A 22,854-nucleotide genomic window follows, 5' to 3' on the forward strand; every position below is an offset into this window, starting at 1 on the left:
CTTCCTGACCTGCATACAGGTTTCTCAGGAGGCAGGTAAGGTGGTCTGGTATTTCCATCTCTTTAAGAATTTTCCATAGTTGGTGGTGATCTACACAATCAAAGGTTTTGGCATAGTCAATAAAGCAGAAATAGATGTTTTTCTGAAACTCCCTTGCATTTTTGATAATCCAACGGATGTTAGCAACTTGATCTCTGGTTCCTCTGCCTTTTCTAAATCCAGCTTGAACATCTGGAAGTTCACAGTTCATGTACTGTAGAAGCCTGGCTTGGAGAATTTTGAGTATTACTTTACTAGCATGGGAGATGAGTGCAATTGTGCAGTAATTTGAGCATTCTTTGGCATTGCCTTTCTTTGGGATTGGAATGAAAACTGAACTTTTCCAGTCCTGTGGCCACTGCTGAGTTTTCCAAATTTGTTGGCATATTGAGTGCACCACTTTCACAGCATCATCTTTCAGGATTTGAATTAGGTCTTGGAATACCATCACCTCCACTAGCTTTGTTCGTAGTGATGCTTCCTAAGGCCCACGTGACTTCACATTCCAGAATGTCTGGCTCTAGGTGAGTGATCATACCATCGTGATTATCTGGGTCATGAAGATCTTTTTTGTATAGTTCTTCTGTGTATGCTTGCCACCTCTTCTTAATATCTTCTGCTTCTGTTGGGTCCATACCATTTCTGTCCATTATTGAGCCCATCTTTGCCTGAAATGTTCCATTGGTACCTCTAATTTTCTTGAAGAGATCTCTAGTCTTTCCCATTCTGATGTTTTTCTCTGTTTGTTTGCACTGATCACCAAGGAAGGCTTTCTTATCTCTCCTTGCTATTCTTTGGAACTATTCATTCAAATGGGTATATCTTTCCTTTTCTCCTTTTCCTTTAGCTTCTCTTCTTTTCTCAGCTATTTGTAAGGGCTCCTGAGACAACAGTTTTGCCTTTTTGCATTTTTTTTTTCTTGGAAATGGTCTCGATCACTGCCTCCAGTACAATGTCATGAACCTCTGCCCATGGTTCTTCAGGCACTCTATCAGATTTAATCCCTAGAATTTATTTGTCCCTTCAACTGTATAATTGTAAGGGATTTTATTTATGCCATACCTGAATGGTTTAGTGGTTTACCCTACTCTCTTCAATTTAAGTCTGAATTTGGAAATAAGGAGCTCATGATCTGAGCCACAATCAGCTCCCACTCTTGTTTTTGCTGACTGTATAGAGCTTCTTCATCTTTGGCTTCAAAGAATATAATCAATCTGATTTTGGTATTGACCATCTGGTGATGTTCATGTGTAGAGTCTTCTCTTGTGTTGTTGGAAGAGGGTGTTTGCTATGACCAGTGAGTTCTCTTGGCAAAACTCTATTAGCCAAGTACTCTAAAAGAGTACTGCTTTTCTTTGTACTCCAAGGCCACATTTGCCTGTTACTCCAGGTATCTCTTGACTTCCTACTTTTGCATTCCAGTCCCCCATAAAGAAAAGGACATCTGTTTTGGGTATAAGTTCTAGAAGGTCTTGTATGTCTTCATAGGACCATTCAACTTCAGCTTCTTCAGCATTACTGGTTGGGACATAGACTTGGATTACTGTGACTTGGATTACTGTGTAACATTGAATGGTTTGCCTTGGAAATGAAAAGAGATCATTCTGTTGTTTTTGAGATCCAGGTACTCATTTCGGACTCTTTTGTTGACTATGATGGCTACTCTGTTTCTTCTAAGGGATTCTTGCCCACAGTAGTATATATAATGATCATCTGAGTTAAATTCACCCATAGTCCATTTTAGTTCACTATTTTCTAAAATGTCGATGTTCACTCTCGCCATCTCCTGTTTGACAACTGCCAGTTTGCCTTGATTCATGGACCTAACAGTCCAGGTTCCTATGCAGTATTCTCTTTACAGCATCAGACTTTACTTCCATCACCAGTCACACCCACAACTGGGTGTTGTTTTTGCTTTGGCTCCGTCTATTCTTTCTTTCTGCCTTGCCTACTTCACCCTATTTATCTTTAACATCCCCAATCTGATGTCAAGGCCTCGGGCTTTTCTTGAGCCCCTATACTAGGTCAGAGTCACCTCTTAAATACTGTCATATGTCTGCATAGTTGCTTAAGAATGCACACTTTATCATTAGACAGTGTTTGTTGTGGATTTCTTTATTAATGTCACATTTCCTGTTTAGACAAGCCACATCAGGGCAATATTTGCTTATATTTTGTCCCCAGAGTCCAGCAATTCCTAGATAGTCAATAAATACCTGATGAAGGAAGTAAACTTCCATTAATTTATCAACTCCCAGGGGTCCATTCCCACTTTAGTGAAACTGCTAGCACCAAATTCCTCCAATAACATTTTAAATTGCCATTTTGGCTTTACATTTAATCTATATTCTACTTGACATCTGAATGCTATGCTAAGTCGCTTCAGTCGTGTCCGACTCTGTGCAACCCCATAGACGGCAGCCCACCAGGCTCCACCGTCCCTGGGATTCTCCAGGCAAGACTACTGGAGTGGGTTGCCATTTCCTTCTCCAATGCATGAAAGAGAAAAGTGAAAGTGAAGTCGCTCAGTCGTGTCTGACTCTTCACGACCCCATGGACTGCAGCCTACCAAGCTCCTCTGTCCATGGATTTTCCAGGCAAGAGTACTGGAGTGGGGTGCCATTGCCTTCTCTGACATCTGAATAGCTACTGGCAATAAGTGGTGGTTCCAATGAAGCCTCTCTCATAAAACTTGGGAATAAGATTGCCTTCTAAGGGTTAAGCTAGTTAAAAGCAACAGGTAATGCAATTCTGTGGGAATCTGGTAACCATCAAAACTCAAACCAGGGTGCCCTGGGTAAAATTGTTACCTAGTCCAAGCTCTCTATGCTGGCTGTAGGACAGGCCAATGAATCTAAAATAAATAAATAAATGGCAGGTTCTTTTATAGACCAGAGATTGGGGGAGATGAGGAAGCAAAGTAAAAAGGCCATTACTCTTGCAAATATCTCCTAGAATGGCAAGGCTCAGGAAGAGGATGGGTTAATTTCCTTCATCCTGCCATCTACATGTGGACTCTGGAAGGGTTCTGGAAGAAGGCACTTCACCAGTCAGGCAGATGGGCAGGATTCTCTGAGGCAGGCCATTGTATATGATTATCATAACAAAAGCAACAAAAAGCAAGTCAAAGAAACAGTTCTAACATGGAGTCAGAATTGGCTTTTGCTCTCAACAGAACCTCTGGCAGGAAAAATTGCACTGGGGTTGCAACTTCAAAGACAAAAGGTACACTTCTTTTGGGGAAAGAAAATGGGGATTGTCAGGCAAGGGAGTATTTAAAATAATACAGTTCAAGATGCTGGGCCTGAGCCCACTCTTCTACAAGGATCTCTATTGAGACTGACAAGCTGGTCCAGCTGAGAAACTTCCCAAGATCAACTAAATATTTGCTCTCATTTCATACTCATGGAGAAGGCAATGGCACCCCATTCCAGTACTCTTGCCTGGAGAATCCCATGTACAGAGGAGCCTGGTAGGCCGCAGTCCATGGGGTTGCTAAGAGTCGGACATGACTGAAGCGACTTAGCAGCAGTAGCAGCATACTCACAAAGGAACTTATTGAAAACTTGCCTTTCCTCTATGCAGACCTACAAGGAGAAGCCAAGAATCACTTTGGGAATATGAGGTGCCTAAAGGCCAATACTAATACGAAGAAGAGAAAGTGTGGACAAAAATGACCATGTTCGTAAACAACAGTGACATATAATGTTACTTGACATTTCTCCTACTTTTCCAAGTGTGTGTGAGTTTGTCCTTCTGTAATCTTTTTTTAACCCTGCTGACTGTTACAGGGCTTGTCCGGTCACAGTAGCAGGAATTATAGGATTTAGGGCTGTGCAGCTTGCAATTAAGAAGCAGCATGATGGAATTAATAGAGAACACTGTTGTGATAACTTGGATAAAGTACAGAGGGAAAAGAGGGCAAGTTATGTTGTTAAAATCTCAGCCTGTTCTGTTAATGTTCCAGCTACTGTGAACTCAAAAGCCATTTTCCCCACTCTTTTGACTGCCTGTATAAATTCCTCATGGGCTTCCCGTGGGGCTCAGTGGTAAACAATTTGCCTGCCAATGCAGAAGATGCAGATTGGATACCTGGGTTGGAAAGATCCCCTGGATAAGGAAATGGCAACCCACTCCAGTATTCTTGCCTGGAGAATTCCACTGACAGAGGAGCCTGGCGGGCTACAGTCCATGGGGTAGCAATGAGTCAGACATGACTTAGCAGCTAAGCACAGGGAGAACGGAGAATGCACAAGTCAGGCTAACTTTTTCTTTTTTTTTTAAGTCAGGCTAACTTAAGTAACTAAAATTTTTATTGAGCAACTAAAATTTTACTTTTATTGAATTGACATTGTGGTATATATCTATGTCAATGTATTTGTGAGATAAAATCTAGTACACACATATATAGAAAATGAGTATATGTAACCTTAGATAAAGAGAATCTGGTCCTGAAAGATAGTGATACTCACAAGGGCAAATTTGAATTTCTGAAGGGCAGATTTTGACCAATGTAGAATTTACAAAGACCAATGCCCCATTGTGGGGACTGTCTGGGAGGCCATACTTCCCAAAATAATGTTCCTTTTGCATCATCAACCATGTACCTTAATGTTTAAAACTACACAGTGATCACCAATTCCCTATTTCTCAGAACTTTTCTTCCCTTGACCTCTAAGAAACTACTTTCTCTCTCTTACTTGTCTGGTCATTCCTTCTTAACCTCCTTTGTTGAATTTTTAAAAAATATTTATTTTTATTTATTTATTTTTGGCTGTACTGGGTCTTAGTTGCAGCATGTGGGATCTGGTTCCCTGACCAGGTATTAAACCTGGGCCCCCTGCATTGAGAGCACGGAGTCTTAGCCACTGGACCATCAGGAAAGTCCCTCCTTTTTTGAGTCTTTATCTGCCTCTTAATGTGGGGATTTTAACAATTCTGTTCTTGGATACCCTTCTCTTCTAGTTTTACACATTCTGAGAAATCATTTCTACCCTCATGGCTTCAACAGTCATATATATTTTAGATCAGTGCTGCCCAAGAAAACTTTATGTAATGATGGAAGCATTGTGTATATGAGCTAGTCAACAGAGTAGCCACTAGCCATACATGAATAATGAGCCTTTGAACTGTTACTAGCACAACTAAGGAAGTGAAATTTCAATTTAATTGGCTACAAGGATTAGAATTATTGAGAAACCTTAGTAACAGAGATTCTCATTAAATCTGGGGTGAAGTCAAAGAATTGATGTTTAACCAAATCACAAAGCTCCCCCTTGTGATTCTGATGCATACATGCACAAAAGATTTTTCAGTCTTGGAACTTGGTTTATAAAAATTTTTTAAAGATCAAGGGTCTTTTTGCATTTTAGGTGCCCTAGTTCGAGTTTGTAGGAGTGAGGAAAGGAGGTAAGACGTTAAATCCAATCCACTCCTCACGCAGCTGAGTGAAGTCTGTCTACCTGCATCACTGCTGGTGTTGTATCAAATGTCAAGAACAGAATACATTTTTAAATTGAAGTATAGTTCACTACAGATGGTGACTGCAGCCATGAAATTAAAAGACGCTTACTCCTTGGAAGGAAAGTTATGACCAACCTAGATAGCATATTCAAAAGCAGAGACATTACTTTGCCAACAAAGGTCCATCTAGTCAAGGCTATGGTTTTTCCTGTGGTCAGGTATGGATGTGAGAGTTGGACTGTGAAGAAGGCTGAGCGCCGAAGAATTGATGCTTTTGAACTGTGGTGTTGAGAAGACTCTTGAGAGTCCCTTGGACTGCAAGGAGATCCAACCAGTCCATTCTGAAGGAGATCAGCCCTGGGATTTCTTTGGAAGGAATGATGCTAAAGCTGAAACTCCAGTACTTTGGCCACCTCATGCGAAGAGTTGACTCATTGGAAAAGACTGATGCTGGGAGGGATTGGGGGCAAGAGGAGAAGGGGACGACAGAGGATGAAATGGCTGGATGGCATCACTGACTCGATGGACATGAGTCTGGGTGAATTCCGGGAGTTGGTGATGGACAGGGAGGCCTGGCGTGCTGCGATTCATGGGGTCGCAAAGAGTTGGACACGACTGAGCAACTGATCTGATCTGATCTGATAGTTGATTTTCAATGTTGTGGTAGTTTCAGGTGTACAGCAAAGTGATATATATATATATATATTCATTCATGCATATACATATATATGTTTCTTTTCAGATTCTTTTCCACTGTAGGTTACTACAAGATATTGAATATAGTTCACTGTAGTATATAGTATGTCCTAATTGTTTATCTGTTTTACATATAGTAGTATGTATCTGTTAATCCCAAACTTGTTAATTTATCCCTATTCCCCTTCCTTTTTGGTAATGATAACTTTTCTATGTCTGTAAGTCTGTTTCTATTTTGTAAATAAGTTCATTTGTATCATTTTTTAGATTCCACATATAAATGATATTATATGATATGAACAGAATATATTTTTAATGAAAGGGAAAGACTGGAAGATCAATTCAGGGAAACCAAATGAGATACAGAGTGCCAGAAATCCTGAGTATAAATGGTTATGTCTGTGAACAAAATTCAGGGAACATACCTGACTAGGTCAGGTAACTGTAAAAAGAAAAGTTTCAACAACTTGACTGTTAGAAGTGGGACTTAGAAAGTGGGGGATACCATCTCTCTAGGGATTCAGTGAGACAAGAGAACTTTATATGAACTAGAAAGGCTGGAATAGGAAATTTTTGAATGAATTAAAAAGAATGAGGAACAGTGGGGTCTGGAAGAAATTTTTAAAACTTTAGGCATTGCCTTATTATATATCTTATTTCAGAGCAAATTAACTTTCTTTGCCAAGAATATTGATGAAAAGTATATTTTAATGCCAGGCCACAGTTACCAGTTTAAAAAAAAAAGAAAGAAAAGAAAAAAGGGGCAAAATACTAGTGTAGTTGAATGGAAAAGTCAGAAACTTTAACTGAGATTTGAATCCTGGCTCTTCAACTTACTGACCATGTGACCTTGGGCAAGTACTTCAAGTCTGTTTTTTCTTTCACTGTAGACTATATCCATACTCTCTGAATCATGGCTTTAATACTGAATAACAGAGAAATCACTTACAGAACCTGGCACACAGTAGGCATTCATATACTCCCTGCCTCTTCCCACAGTATTCACGTTTAAGACATACATCTCTCACAGATAATCCATGATGGAGTTAGTTGATTCCAACCCACACAGAGACAGTCTTAGGGATTGAGAGTGAGTTCCTATCATGAAAAGCCCACTTCCCATCTAGACTGATATTGTGTCCCAGGTCCAGTAGACCAACTGAGGTTTCACATATCAAAATTTGAACAGCTACCATCTCTGTAAAGAGATAGCTAGAAGGGCAGACGACAGGAGGAACTTTCACATTTACTTTATATAACTATGCAGTGTAAAAAGTTCTTAAACATGCATTGCATAAATTAAAGTCGAATCACTGCTTCACTCACAAACTGATTAGAGAAGAGTGGGGATCCCAAGGATGGAGTTTTTGGAGAAATTACTTCATTAACACTCTGGGAATAAGAGAGACCTGGTGGAGTCAAGTGACAGTAGGAGGGAAGCTTCTGTTGGGTGCCTTCCAGCCAGTCCCCATTGTCCTCATTTATTAATATTTTTCATTTTCTCCTGAGAAAATCTCCAAAGATTTCCCAGAGGTTACTTGTGTCCTTAAGTTTCTTTTAAAAAGAAGTTATCCCTCATTTTTCCAGTCTGCAAAACTGCCAAGTGAGCCTGCAGTAAGTGAGAACTCTCATAGGTAGCAGTGTTGGTTGTCTTACCTGCATATGTCAAACACTCTCAATGCAGTGACATAATCTGTGATACAAAGAGGGGGAGTACAAAGTCTTGGCCTATGACAAAAGAAGGGTAGGAAAAAAACCGTTATGATAGAGATAGTGCCAGGGCAAGTGAGAGCAGACAGGGCTGGGTGACTGTACCTCACTGGGGAAAAGAACACAGACAAAAGAGGCCCTAAGAAGTGGATGGGTGAAAGGTCAGCACGTCTTTACTGTGCACAAACTTGGCAGGAAGAGCACAAGATGCATCCAGCTGCTGCAGTCATTTTCTTGAAATCTTCTTTAAAATGTCCAGAAAAGTGGAAAACCAAGCACTAGAAAAAATTCTACAAAGACTGCATTGTGGTATCTACATAAAAGACACCTGCAAACATATATATCACTAATTTTTGGATTACTAGAGAGGTTAAAGCAGCAATCACTTTTTTAATTAAAAAAAAAAGCACTTTTATGTTTTAAATGTTTTTGTATTTTCCAAGTGTTATATAAAATGATCAATACTGACTTTTGTCAAGTGTATAAAAAGTCTATTGGGATTGACATATATACATACTAGTATATACAAAATAGATAACTGATAAGGACCTACTATATAGCACAGGGAACTCTACTCAATATAATGCTTATATGGGAAAAGAATCTTAAAAAGAATGGATATAGATGTATACGTATAACTGAATCACTGGGCTATACACCTGAAGCTAACACAATGCTGTAACACAATGCTGTAATCAACTATACTCCAACTATTTTTTTTTTTTAAACTCTAGCTACATGTATTTAAATACTTATTCTAATAATTAGTTGATGGAATTTAAGAAAAGGCACATTAATGATACTCTCACCTCATTTTCTCAATCACACAGACCCAGAAAGTTTAGAGGATTTCTGAAGTCAGTTCTGTCAGATACCATTAGAACTGGGACTAGAATCCAAACCTTTTGGGTCCTAATCCCATGTTGTTACCACATGGCTAAAGATTAAGAACAAATCTTTACAAACTTGTGCCACTGAAAACTTTATTTTTTAGTTTTATGGAATATAAATAGCCTTTTCTCTTTAAGCTGGTATTTCAAAAGGAAATTTATAAAGGGCTTCTTGCTGACTACCCCCAAAGCCATCCGATACACATTCACATCCAGTTCAGATTCTTTTGCATGGTCTATCCATTAGCCGAGTACCAAAAATAAAGACCTTCCCATCTCCCAAATTCCAGACTGCTCACTTAGTTCTAGACTCCCAGGTATTCCAAATCTGGTCTACTTGAACGGTAGGTATTTTCTAACCCACATTCATGGCTTTGGGCATTCCCAATATTCATCCATTGTTAGCCGATCTGCTGTTACCCATTTGTCCCTGTAGAAAGATCTAAAACTACTCCTCTTTCTGAGGGGGATGGATGGAAGACTTGGATGCATTCAGTCAAGTTCTCTTACTCAGTGGTTTTCCCAGTTGCCAAATGCCTTCCATGTGACCCTGAATGAGAAACTGATAAATGGGAATGAGGCTCAAGACATCTTCCCTCTCCTCTTATCAGCTGTAAAGCTAGAATAGAAACTGTATGATGGGTACCAGAAATTCAATCACATAAATGTCTCATCCAAAAATAAAAGCCAAATACACATTTCTTTGTTTCTTGCATATATTTACAATATAAATACTAATTTGTCTTCAAAGTACATATTCTTTTAACAATTTGCAAAAATTATCTAGAATGGGACAGCGATTTAAGGTAAATCCTCTGTAGTAGTGATTAAGGAAAAAATAGAACTGTTTTGGGGATAAGAGATTTTAGAAGGCATATGAATGGGCATGATGATCTGAAGTTGCAAAGGGAATGTGAAGCAGCTTAGTCCGCATTGCACTGCCAAGACAGCATGTTACAGGACTACTGTGTGAGACAGCAATCGGGACGAGGTGTTGTAAAAACTAAACCTGGGAGATATAAAAAGTACACATGCTTGCATAGTGCGTTAATCTTAAAGAAGCTCAACATTTCATTCTCATTTTCAATAACTTAAATGAATAGTACTTAAAACACATCACGCAAAATTAAAAGACTTGTGCATATATTTCAGATTTCAACAGTAATGTCAAAAATACACAGTATGATTTTACATAGGATTTGTGCTACATTAGAACACTAGAGACAAACATCACTTGAGTATTAAGGAAAACATTAAATATTAAATAACTGAGAAATAAAAAGTGTAAACACTAATCTAATTGTGGGGGGGAGGGGATTTGCTATTGCAACACGTCCAATGAAGTGGTTTCAACAGTACAAAAAGGATTAGGACATGAGTGTTTCCAGTCTACTTGGAATATGTAGAGCTCATTCCAGGAATCCTTTGATTAAAAACTGGTCCAGGAAAACAGGAGAAGATCCACTCTCCTGCTTGTCAATTTGGTACACTCCTTTCTATGCTAATTTTTACTTTCAAACTTGGGTACTGGGCAAATACTTTAAGCTGTCACTCTTTATCAACATCTTGGTGAAAACTGAGGGTTTGTTGGCGATTCAGTGTAAGATTTGAGTTCGTATGCAGCACCGCTATCAACTTCCATTGACTTTCTAGAGAACAGGAGCCGTACATCTCTATGGAGGTAGATCTTTCCAGATTTAGAACTCTGGAACCTAAACAAAGAAACAACAAAAAGATGCTTCATTTCAGGAAAAAGTGTTTAAAACAAACAGATCTGAGTAAGTTTTGAGTTTGAAAGTTTTAAGTTTTGAAAGCAGGAAAAATCAGTCTTGTTACAGTATTAACAGTCCCTCTTTAACAAAATATTTGACATATTATATTGCCAAAGCAAGTGCTGCTATGTTAAATGCTTCCCCTTCACTATTCCGTACACATTTCATACTCCCTTTTCCCTCTTACAATGACAGAGGTGCTTTCTGTAAATCTGGGTTTCACATACAATCCTACTTTATATTCCTGACACCAAAGCACATGCACCTTTCCTCACCTATAGCATTAAGTTTCAGTTCATGTCAGCCAGTCATACTACATTTGGGCATCCTCTAGTTCATACAAAGAATGACTCATTGCACATAACCTGCCCTCCTACAATTTTGATTCCACACTTGGAAAGTTACCACAGAAAACTATATCAAGCTTTGAGGACAATCACAGGATGAGAAAGGACTGCTACCATCCGTAGTGGCTAGCAAAGCTTAATTATCAATATAAATCAAGAGGAGAAAGTTAGCACTGAAATGAAAGTGGTAATCAAAGCTGTATATGGAACTGTTTCTGTCTTCTGCTAACATCTATAGCATACTACTGCCCCCTTCTGATGCCTATGTCAGAAGCTTTCTCTATCTCCTTTATACTTTAATAAAACTTTATTACACAAAAGCTCTGAGTGATCAAGCCTCGTCTCTGGCCCCAGATTAAATTCTTCTCCTCCGGGGGCCAAGAATCCCGGTGTCTTTGCGTGATTCAACAACAACCTTTCATCTTGGGGGCTCGTCCGGGATCTTCAGGACAAGGTAAAGATGCTTGGAGCTCTAGTTCTTTGTTCTTTTAGCGAACACGTTTTCTGCTGTGCTTTTACTAACTCTACCGTGTGCTTGTGTGAATGAATGACATGCCCTGCGTGAAGCAAGTAAGGAGCCCTGCTCTGTGGTTCCACAGTGATCTCATACGGCTTATGGCAGAAACCTGTTGGGGGTTTATACCGACCTGCCAATGCCAAGAGGCACCCAGTGTCTCCTTCGGGAACCGACCAGAAATGGGCAAAGCATGTAGACCGAATTCTCCTTTCTCGGTCAAACTTTTTGGTCTCTTTGACCATTTTATAACTCCTTGGGAATTAGAAGTACTAACCTAATCTATCGGATCATAGACTTTCAAGGGACTATTGATCCATACTGTTACTGTGTACTGTGGCTTAGGTCCCAAACTTGGACTGGTAGCCAAGAAAGCACCTGGCCTCACTAGGAATCCAAAGTTAGGAAGCTAGATGGAGCTCTAGCTCCAAGAACATCTCTGAGGTTAAAGGTTACTCAGATTGGGACAAAAGGAAAAGCTTTTGGTGGTGTAAAGTCTGTCTACACCCCCATCTTTCACCCCCGGTAGAAAGATGGCGCTGGTCGCTTTTTTCCTCTCTTACAGATGGGAGCTAACAATTCCAGCCTCACTCCTTTGAACTGTATCCTAAAAAACTGGGATAGATTTGATCCCCAGGGCTTAAAGAAGACACACCTGGTCTTCCTATGTGATACTGCATGGCCACAGTATCCACTGGAGGATGGCGAACGGTGGCCAGTTGGAGGGTCTCTTAAGTATAATACTGTTCTACAATTAGACCGGCTCTGTAAGGAACAAGGGAAATGGGTAGAAGTAGCAGAAGGCAATGGTACCCCACTCCAGTACTCTTGCCTGGAGGGTCCCATGGGCAGAGGAACCTGGTGGGCTGCAGTCCATGGGGTTGCGAAGAGTCGGACATGACTGAGCGACTTGACTTTCACTTTTCACTTTCATGCATTGGAGAAGGGAATGGCAACCCACTCTAGTGTTCTTGCTGGAGAATCCCAGGGACAGGGGAGCCTGGTGGGCTGCCGTCTATGGGGTCGCACAGAGTCGGACACGACTGAAGCGACTTAGCAGCAGCAGCAGCAGCAGCAGGGATTGGAGCTTTAATCACATAAAGCCTACAGGGACTGGAGGCTTTAATCACATAAATCTATCTGGCAGATTATGGGTATGTCAGACATACCCTTTAGTGCTAATTTTTGTGGTTTTCCTTTTGTATAGTAGAAATATCTGGGACTGTGGGTGACATTCCCAAATTAGCTGAAAAATCTGGTGGTCAGTTGTATACATTAAAGCAGACCTCAGGCTGTCTCACTCTCATTCTTTCTGAAGTTTTTCACCTTTTCAATCTGAAAAAGAACATGGTGAACTTTGGGAATTACACCATACTTTCTAAAGTAGTTTCTTTACAGCATTTACGGTATCTAATCATTGGTTACATATGGGTAAGGTTGTTGCAACAGATTATAAAGAAATGGCTGGTACCTTCTCCTGATGAATGGGGCTTCTTGGAGTAAGAAGTTAAGATGAATTATTGTCACTGATGTAATCAGTCTCCTCACTGATTGAGGGCTTACTATTAGGAGTAGAGTTATGGACAAAAGACTATTGAGCTTTCTACTAAGCAACAGACTTGCTCATGGAACCTAAGAACTGCACTAGGATATCAGGGCTACAAGGCTTACCCCTGGAAGTATGAACTTCAAGAGCAAACAAATGGTTTCTCACAACCTAGAGCTATGAGCTGGGTAGTAAAAGTTTGAGGAAAACATCTTTCTGAAAGAATAACCAGAATATAAGCTGTATGAGAACAGAGATTTTTGTCACTGCTGCTTCCCTACAGTCTAGAAGCATGCCTGACACATCAATATTTTCTGAATGAATGAATGAATAAATGAAGGTTAAGAATTTCCCTGTCCAACTCAGAAGCCACAAGCACCTACTGAGCACTTGAAATGTGGCTAGTTCAAATTGAGGACAGCAAATGAACATAAATATCTCACTGATAATTTTTATGTATATTACATATTCAAATTATATTACATATTCAAATTATAACACTTAAATGTGTTCAGTTAAATAAAACATATTAATCCTCCACTACCTATTACTTTTATTAATGTGGCTACTAGAAAATATAGAACTATTTATATGGGTCATATTACACTTTTATTGGGCAGCATTGCTTCAGAAAACTGTTTCACTGCCCTTCCAGATATATTAGCATTTTTTCGCTATAAAATATTTTACATTACACAGCTACCAATAAAAACTCCCCTAAGTCAACAAGTAATAATGACTGCAGAAAAATATGCCATGTGCTTTCTGCATCCTGGCATATCATAAAAAGTGTCCAAGTTAAGCAAATTCCAAGGGGCACTTGTCTAGTTAGAGAGACAGTTCTTTAAAATAAAGTAAAAATTTTAGAGTTTTCTTCTGAAGTAATGTATTTTCATATTCATTTAGAACATTACCTCAGATGTATGAGGTAGCGTAATAACCGTTCTTCTGTATGTCGGATGTTCTCTTTATTAACACTTCTTTTCATTTCTTGTTTAACAGGTACAGAAAAAGTTCTTTGTCGTAGGAATGTCTGATGATTGGCTGGCATATCTCGCAAGTCATATATCACAACAAACATCTTCACCACAGTCTTATTAGGATTAAATAAGGTCTGAAGAAACAATATAAAAATTATTTTTTAAAAACAATGATTTGTTGGTTTGACTTACAATGATTATGCCAACAGTAAAATAGGCTTTGTAATAATAAATTAATCCCAGTGGATATAATTCAGTTTGAAGGAATAAAGCTAATAAAATTTCAGAAGTTTATGAAATGATATTCAGTATTTTTAATAGTTCAATTTATTTTTTTATTTACAGAAATAAGAGATTCTGTAACAAATCAAAATCTTTTAGTCACAAATCTCTTATTAATAATAGACAATACACAACTCTTACTCTTGTTCATATATTAAGAAATAGTTCCATTAAATAAAATACAGCTTCACTGAATTAAAACATTCCAGTTCAAATATTTCAAATATTACTTTATTAAAATGCATTAACTGCAAAATGTTCAAAATAACATTTCAGCTTTCCTCACATTTTAAGTGAATAAATAGAATTTTTTAAAATAAAAAGTTTGGTAAAACTAGACTTTGATGTTTTAGTTACATATGGTTATTATAAAATTTAAAATATGTTCTCAAAAAAGAAGTTTTTGTTTGGAAATTTTTCCAAGTTTAGGAAATAAAGTTCATTATTATTAGTTACAAAGTACACTAAGTAATACTTTATATTCTTACAGTTAGATTCATTTCAGAAACTTCAGTGACACTAGACTATTTTTTTACCACCATCAATATCATAATAGACCAAAATTAAATTCAATTGCTATTTGGCCATGAAGGAATATTATTTTTTTTAAGTACTAATTTTTAAACAAAATTCCAAGCTGCTGATTTGACTTTAACCAAATTACCAACACATCAATAGGTAACTTGGTGCCCATGCTTTCAGAAGCTCATCCGTGGCACTGGACATCACTCACTGAATCAAAATGAGAAATATATCAATATTATGATCCAATTTTTGAAATCTAGTGAGTCTTAAAATTAAGGCTAATATATTTAACAACTACAACAACTAGTAAGCCAGAAGTTCAAGCCATGTTTATACATAATTAAACTTACATAAGGAATGAAAGACATACCCAAGTTTCAGATTTAAAATAGCCAGCAGAGTTGGCAGTCTTCAAACAAGGGGTAAATGTGCTGCCTCTGGGTTTATGCCTCATTATTATGACAACTGATAGCTAGTTTTCCAGTGACCCACACTTTCACAACAGCTACATAGCCAGAGGCAAGAGATCAGAAGATGATCACTCTTTTAGTTCAAGAAATCCATTCACATAAAAATCTTACTTTAAAATGCGATGATTTTTCCTAAGTAAAGTTATATATATGTATACATACTCCAATATAAACATGCATATAAATTGCTTAGTACTATGTTTCATTTCTGTGTGACACAAAATAAACAAATGTACAGACTCTGCCATACTAGAACAATGGGGATACATAAAAGTGGTCTGACGAACTGATTACACTGCAGCCAAAAGTCATAGAAAGGCTTGCTGAATTAGACGAGATCCTTAGTGTGAGGAACTCAGCTAGACTCCTTTTTTTTATTTTTTAATTTCAGCTTTTTTGAGTTACAGTTGACAAATACAGCTAGACTCTTTTGAAGAGTTACAAGAGTCAATACTGTAATAGACTTTAGACTCACAGGATTATCCTGGGTCTGACTTGGAGATGGACTGAATCACAAATAGGCCTTGATATAAAATTACTCTTCTAAGAGCTGTGGATCAAAGATGATGAAGGATTACTGCACTGGGCTAGAAGAGTTCTCCTAAGGCAAAACTAGATCAACATCTAGGCCAAAAGGAAAGATGCATTCTTTACCCTGACGTCTGCAGGACTTCATTTCTGCTTTGTGTAACCATCTCATTAAATCAATTTTAGAAATTATTATAGTAGGGATAATTTTTCTTCCCAAGTTCCCTGCTAAAGCAATACTAATACATGGGTCAATCTCAATCTGTCTTATTATATTAAATAGAAGATACTGGTAATCTAAATTTTATTTATACTGAAAATAGCTCTATTTAAGTTGTGTTAACTGTCATATGCTATTTTTCTAAAGCATTCACCTTGATTAGCTTATTAATTCTTTCCTTTTATGGAGGTCCCCAAATGGTCATTCCTGAGGCAGAGCAGGGAAACTCCAAACAAAGCTGCAGCCCCACTGTTACTTACCAAAGTTGTTGCAGCAGCAGTAGCAGGAGAAAGGGCTAAGTTCTATATGTATGTGAGAGAATGATTATTGCAATTGTAGGCTATAAAACACATACCACTTGTATTGTTCCTGAAGGAGGTACTCGATAACCCCTTTTACCAAGGGACTCTAAAGTAATCACACCCTTAAAATAAAAGAAGACAAATTGAGTACAAACTGATGCATATATATACACAGAAAAGACTAAAATTAAAATAATAAATTATGTAATTAATAACTTTTCACAACTGTATTTGTATGGGAAAAAAATTCACATTGAATTAATAGAGATACATTCAAGGAATACAAAATAGTAAGGATTTCACCCATAAGGAAACAATTTACTATTTTTCCTGGAGATGTTGCAATAAACAATACATAACATCAATGACCATGCTGCTTGAAATTTCTATTAAGATATAAGAAATAGAAGTAAGAAGTTCCTTAACTAAAAAGAGGATAAAGGGAGATTATTCTCTTGTATCATGTGGGAGGAGGAAATGAAGAAGCAAAACAATTTACTGATCTTTGGACATATGAAAAGTCAAAAATGAGGGATGATCCTGTTTATGTCTGGCCCAAAAAATGAAGTCAATTATTCAGTCAGGAAATTAAATTGTTATATACATAAATGACTTTCTGACTTGAGGTGGACCACCATCATCAGCATCACCTGTGAACTTGTTAGAAACACAGAGTTTCTTATTTCTCCCCACACGCCTATTAAATCAGATCTACATTTTAACAACATTCCCCAGATGATATCATATGTACGTTAAAGTTTGAGAGGTACTGTCATATTACACAAAATAATTTTCTGAGAAAGATGCTGTAACTACTGTAGAAGTCCAAACAATGGCAAACAGTATAAATTACAACACAGAAACTACAATTGAATGTGTGAAAGTTTCTAGATAACCAGGATGACCAAATGACTACAGATGGTGATTGTGGTACTTAATTCTTAGGTAGCTTCAAGAAAAAAATGCTGATTCATTTAACTGGGTGAATAGTTTTCTTTTGAGTATTCAAGTAGAATAATTGCATGTTCTACGATTCATATCCCATCATTTTACATTGTACTTGCCAAAACATGCCAACCTTATGTAAAAGTAAATATAAAACAGGACTGTCCCATCAGGTAATATCTCTGTTGGGTTTGAAAGACTGACCAGGGGTAGGGGTGGGGGATAAAAGGGAAGGGACAAAGGTAAAAAGGAAGGCCAGACTCTAATATATGAGTACCTAACCTTCAAGTGAACAGCACTTGACAATCAGAATATTAAATTAATATGTTAATAATGGGAAATGTTCATGTTCAGTTCAAGGGCACTGAAAAGACATGTGGTTCTTAATCAATCTGATATATCAATGGTCATTTAAAGCATGAAAACAGCATTTAACAAACTGTGTCCCTAACCAAAACAGTAATGAAGCTTTAATAATTTTTCTCTTACAATTTTCTCTACATGAAAAAATGCTATAGTATATATAGTGCTCCTCTTTTTCCTAGTTCCAGAAAGAAAAGCAAAATATATCTAAGTAATAGCTACCTTTCTAATTATATTACTCCAGCCAATACACTACTGTTTTTCCTTGCCATCCTCTGTTAAATATATATAAGAACACTGGTGAGGGAAAATCTACTACCAAGCCTGCACTCATTTCCTTTAATATAATTCTAATAGTTTTTAGAACATAATAATAATAAATCAATTTATAAGGGAAGAATATAGATTTTTCTAAAACCTCAAATTTTAAGGCAACACTTCACAAAATTTCTAAGCAATGTAAGACTAGTATTGACAATGGCAAGTTAGGAATTTTAAAAAGAGATTAGGAAAGTATTTGGAATTTCATTAGTAGTATTATTAAATTTATTATTTTAACAATTTCATTATTTTAATCGGTTGGCATATTAATATTTATACCTAGAAAATTACTGTATATAACATAAGGAAGAAAAACACATTTCCTTCTGGCATTTTAGAATGGAATAGAAGGATTAAGATGAACTCAATTTGGTCAAAATCTTACACAAAAACTCTTTCTCAAGTGATTGTGTAATAGAAAATATGCAAAACTAAGTAAAACTGAAAGAAGATATCTTAATATGGCTAATTACAAATAGAAAAAATATATAAAATACATAGTGTTGCTTTTTAAAAATCAATTAATTAATTTATTTTTGGCTGTGCTGGGTCTTCGTTGCTGCACAGGCTTTTCTCCAGTTACAGTGAGTGGGGACTATTCTTTGTTGCGTGCGGCCTTCTCACTGTGGTGGCTTCTCTAGTTGCAGAGCACAGGCTCTAGGGTGCATAGGCTTCAGCAGTTGTGGTGTATGGGCTCAGTAGTTGAGGTTCCTGGGCTCTAGAGCACAGGCTCAATAGTTGTGGCACAGAGGCTCAGTTGTTCCACGGCATGTGGGATCTTCCTGGACCAGGGATTGAACCTGTGTCTCCTGCATTGTCAGCTGAATTTTTTTTTTTAACCACTGAGCCACCAGAGAAGCCCCTACAGTGTTGTTAATATGATCATAATGCAAGTCATACCAGGACGCTGCCATGAGCAAACCTGCTTTAGACCTTTCTAACTGGTATCACCATGCAATAGTTTCTAAACAGTGAAATGTCACATTACCTAACACTTGGAGAATATTCTTACCATTAACACTGGACTGGAGAGAGATATTTATCTGGCTTTGAGCTAATCTTAAAGGAATTATTAAATGAAAAGCCCGATACTATCTCCACACCACAAAGACAGAATTTTCTGTGCTAAAATTTCACTTTTGTGAGTCAACTGTATAATTTGTTATGAGAAATCCCAAGGTCATTATTAGAGTAACAAAGAGGGATTTGATGTCTCAGTTCCACTGGTCTATGATATATACTACCTTATCAAAACATGATCAGTCCTTTGAAAACAGACAACTACCAAAATATAAATAAGATTCCCTAAAAAACAAGATTAATTTTATTAATATACAGTAGGAAAGATCTGTTGTATAAAATTTGGACTGGGTCATTTGCAAAGGCAACTCATTTTTAATGAGTAAAAAATTACATAATGGAAAATTTATTAAAGACAATTATCAGAGAAAAGTAAAAGACTCTTAAAGGATATACTAACTTAACCTGATTTAAACTCTTTTCAGTATTTATTCAAAATCTGTGATCACCTGGATGTACTTTCTGGAGAAAGAATGATAAAATCCTTTACCTCTTAATCCTTCATTTTTTAGATGTCAACCAAGGTCAAGGATAAATTTTGTTTTGCCTTCTTTAAAGAACAGTTCAAATTACCTCTTGCTCATGAATTTCACGCCAAGATATTTTTTGAGCTAATTTTCAGTCAATTCACTCTTTTATCTTGTTTCTAATTCCCCTAATGGTCATCTGGAACTCTGTACACTAATGACCTTAGACCTTATCTTTCCATTTCTATATTAGTATGTGCCAACAGAATATGTGAAACTAATGAGACTCCTTGATGTTCTAGTAAAGCAAAATGGGCATCTTTATAGATGTATTCTAATACTGTAAGCATTCAGTATGCACATTTTTTTGATATTGAGCTTATCTTAATGATATTTCAATGATATTTTCCATTATCTAAAATTGTTATTTTTTCAAAATTATACTGAAAAGTGGATATATCTTTCTATGTTAAGTGAATATCATTTGGTGTATATGATAACTGGGCAGGTTTGTGAAGAACTGAGCCTGTTTTTTGTAACAATCATTGTTATGCATCTTCACAATTATTACTCACAAATGTAATTATTATCAAAAAAAGAAAACCTTGAATAAATGATTACATATCGTTGTGCTTTTTGATTAAAGCATGAAACACATATCAGACTCCTGATACATAATAGAATTCCCTTTTCATAGGTTTTATTCATAACAAAAGGCACTGTTGCTAACGTCCTTGAGAATCTAGAAGATGGGGGGAGAAGGATATTAGAAAGAAAGAAGGAAAGAAAGAAATTGGATCAGGTGATAAGCTAGGAAACTCAAATAGGAAGACCAGAAATATATATTTCTATGTCTATTGAAATTTGTATTTCCCAAAGTAAGGCCTAACATAAAAACCCTGATCTGACTCCATATTTTATACCATCAGTATAAACTTCTTAAACACTTGTATTAGTAGCCACTGACTTGTCTTTTGGAAAGGGGTTGACAGTAATCACACAGCAGGACCTGGTATCATTTTTGCAGTTGAGGGATTATTTTATCCTCAAATCTGCTGGAATAAAAAAATGATAAAGATAAAATTATAGGATTTTAAGGTTCAAGACGCTGCTCTTATTCCCCAGAGGTGTTTTACTCTCCACTAAAACATTGGTACAGAGTCAGAAATAGCTAGTATTCTAAAGAAACTTGTTGTTGTTCAGTCACTCAGTCTTTGAGACCTCATGGACTGCAGCACGTCAGGCTTCCCTGTCCTTCACTATCTTTAGGAGTTTGCTCAAATTCATGCCCATTGAGCTAAAAAATCCTGTTCTGTTGTTCAGTCACTCAGTCGTGTCCAACTCTTTGCAACCCCATGGACCGTAGCCACCAGGCTCTTCTGTCCATGGGATTCTCCAGGCAAGAATATTGGAGTGGGTTGCCACACCCTCCTCCAGGGGATCTTCCCGACCCAGGGATCGAACCCAGGTCTCCTATACTGCAGGCAGATTCTTTACTGCTGACCCACCAGAGAAGTCCAAATTCATTTCTACTTGATGTTATTGGCCGTATTTAGCAAGCAGGCAAACTCATTTGCAGTCCTGATGGTAGATTCAGAATAGCTTGCATTTGTGGCTAATTGTCGTAAATCAGTTTACGTACTCTGCACAGATTACTCATTCTTCCCTAACTCTGAACAGCAGGGCTGTGCTACTAGAAGCTCTCAAGTCGGAGCCTCAGGAAACCAGGCAGCTTCTGGTGTAAAGTCTCACCCTTGGCATTCCCTGGGTCTGGGCCAATTTATCCATCAATTTCAAGAAACTACACAAGACCACATACAGAGCTAAAGAAATAAACTATGTAATATAGTATTCTCGTCTGTTTTAGGAATCCTAGGATTGGGATTGGAAAAAAAAAAATGGTCCAAAGATAAACCAAACAGGAGAAAGGGAGTGAAACGGTTTCACAGAAAACATAGGTCACTAAATCTTTATTTAAACTCTACTGAGATGAGGATCATAGTGAAGGCAACACTGATAGGACTAGAGTGCACAGTAAGAACTTAAGAATTTGTGTGAACTCAGCAAGATATGGAATTACAGTGTCATTAATCAGAATTTTATCATTTTTTCAAATTATATAAAAACAAGTAAATTTTCAGCATCATCTCAAATACAAGAGAAGATATCTGTCATTGGAGCTTGCTCAGAAAGAAGCTGTAAGGTGTTGTTTTGGCATATTTGTCTCTATTTGGCCCTCAATCCCCTCTTAGGAAATGGTTTTTATATTTTAAGCATTGCACCAAAGCAGTACTAAATCTCATTAAACTTAAAGGCATTTGTCATTAAGATGGTTGATTTCAGCAGAAGACAATTGAAAAATACTTGCCATGTAAGGAGAGGGAGCATTATCCTCGGAAACACTGTAGAATGACACTTCAACTGGAAGAGTCAAATGGGTGGGGCAGAAGACACCACTTGCCCCTACCTCTGCAGTAAAGCCATCGACAATGCCAAGAGGATCTAAACGATAGTTCAAGACAGATTCCTGGAAGATAAGATAAAATAAATTTTAAGAAATAATTAAAAGTTAACACATTCTTTCTATTTAAAGCAATATGTTACTACCCTTTCTGGCACTAGGAGAGTGGTCACTGCCATTGCCATGCCCTCATTTCAAAAGTTCATCTGACCAGAAATCAATTTCCTCTCACATCAATCATATAAAGTTTGGCCTCCTTACTATTCCAATCTACATAGAACTATCTTTAAACTTAACCACTGTTTAGACATAATTGTGTAATAAGTTATTCTTATCTCTGTGAAGAAAAATATGCTCTACCAGAGCAAGTATAATATTACAAATTTTCTTATTCCTCACAGAGTATACTCCTAGTGTTAGCCACAGAGAAGCACTTGAAAGCTTGTTAACAGGTTATGTTACAGAAGTTGCATCAAAACAGAAAGTCAAGTACTCAGCTTTGAGAAACAAGTGCTTCTTAAAAACTGTTGTACGTGACATATGTTTTATTTTTCAGTTTAATTTAAAAAACAGCAAATACACGTTGGGAAAAATATTTAAGAGTATATAAATAAAAGCAGTAGGGAAGCGCCTTATTCATCTCTCCCAAGTTCATTCAATGAGGAAACCACTGTTATTTAATATTTATCTGCCCAGGTATGAGAAAAAAGTAAATCTTTTCACAAGCTCTCTTTTACATATATATATATATGTGTGTATCAACACATATATGCATACATCATGAAACGTGAGTAGCATTTCTTTGATTCAATAATTCTTTGAAAAGAAACACTCCAAGCCCTCAAGAGTCTAAATTTGAAAGTGACATCAGCAATTCTCAAGTTCCATGGTCAAAAAGACCATGTCAATGATCTAAAGTAGTCTCTGATTTTA

At 37.2% G+C, this 22,854-nt stretch overlaps 1 protein-coding gene across 15 annotated transcripts in view; it reads right to left on the minus strand.

Annotated features, from left to right (window-relative positions):
• Window positions 1–9,496: 9,496 nt before the first annotated feature.
• ATOSA (atos homolog A) overlaps window positions 9,497–22,854 on the minus strand; it is an 85,232-nt gene continuing 71,874 nt past the window's right edge. For 14 of the 15 annotated variants that reach the window (XM_070377925.1, XM_070377917.1, XM_070377918.1 and 11 more), the window contains 4 exons: window positions 21,829–21,987; window positions 16,338–16,406; window positions 13,892–14,091; window positions 9,497–10,510 (listed from right to left, as the gene is read on the minus strand). In XM_070377925.1, the coding sequence (XP_070234026.1) occupies window positions 10,357–10,510; window positions 13,892–14,091; window positions 16,338–16,406; window positions 21,829–21,987 (582 nt within the window). In that variant the 3' untranslated portion in view covers window positions 9,497–10,356. Of the gene's footprint in view, window positions 10,511–13,891; window positions 14,092–16,242; window positions 16,407–21,828; window positions 21,988–22,854 lie in introns of those variants that run through there. The other variant, XR_011465657.1, reaches the window with a different exon arrangement.

The sequence above is a fragment of the Bos mutus genome, chromosome 10 (assembly GCF_027580195.1).
Source record: "Bos mutus isolate GX-2022 chromosome 10, NWIPB_WYAK_1.1, whole genome shotgun sequence".
In the NCBI taxonomy this organism is placed as follows: Eukaryota; Metazoa; Chordata; class Mammalia; order Artiodactyla; family Bovidae; genus Bos; species Bos mutus.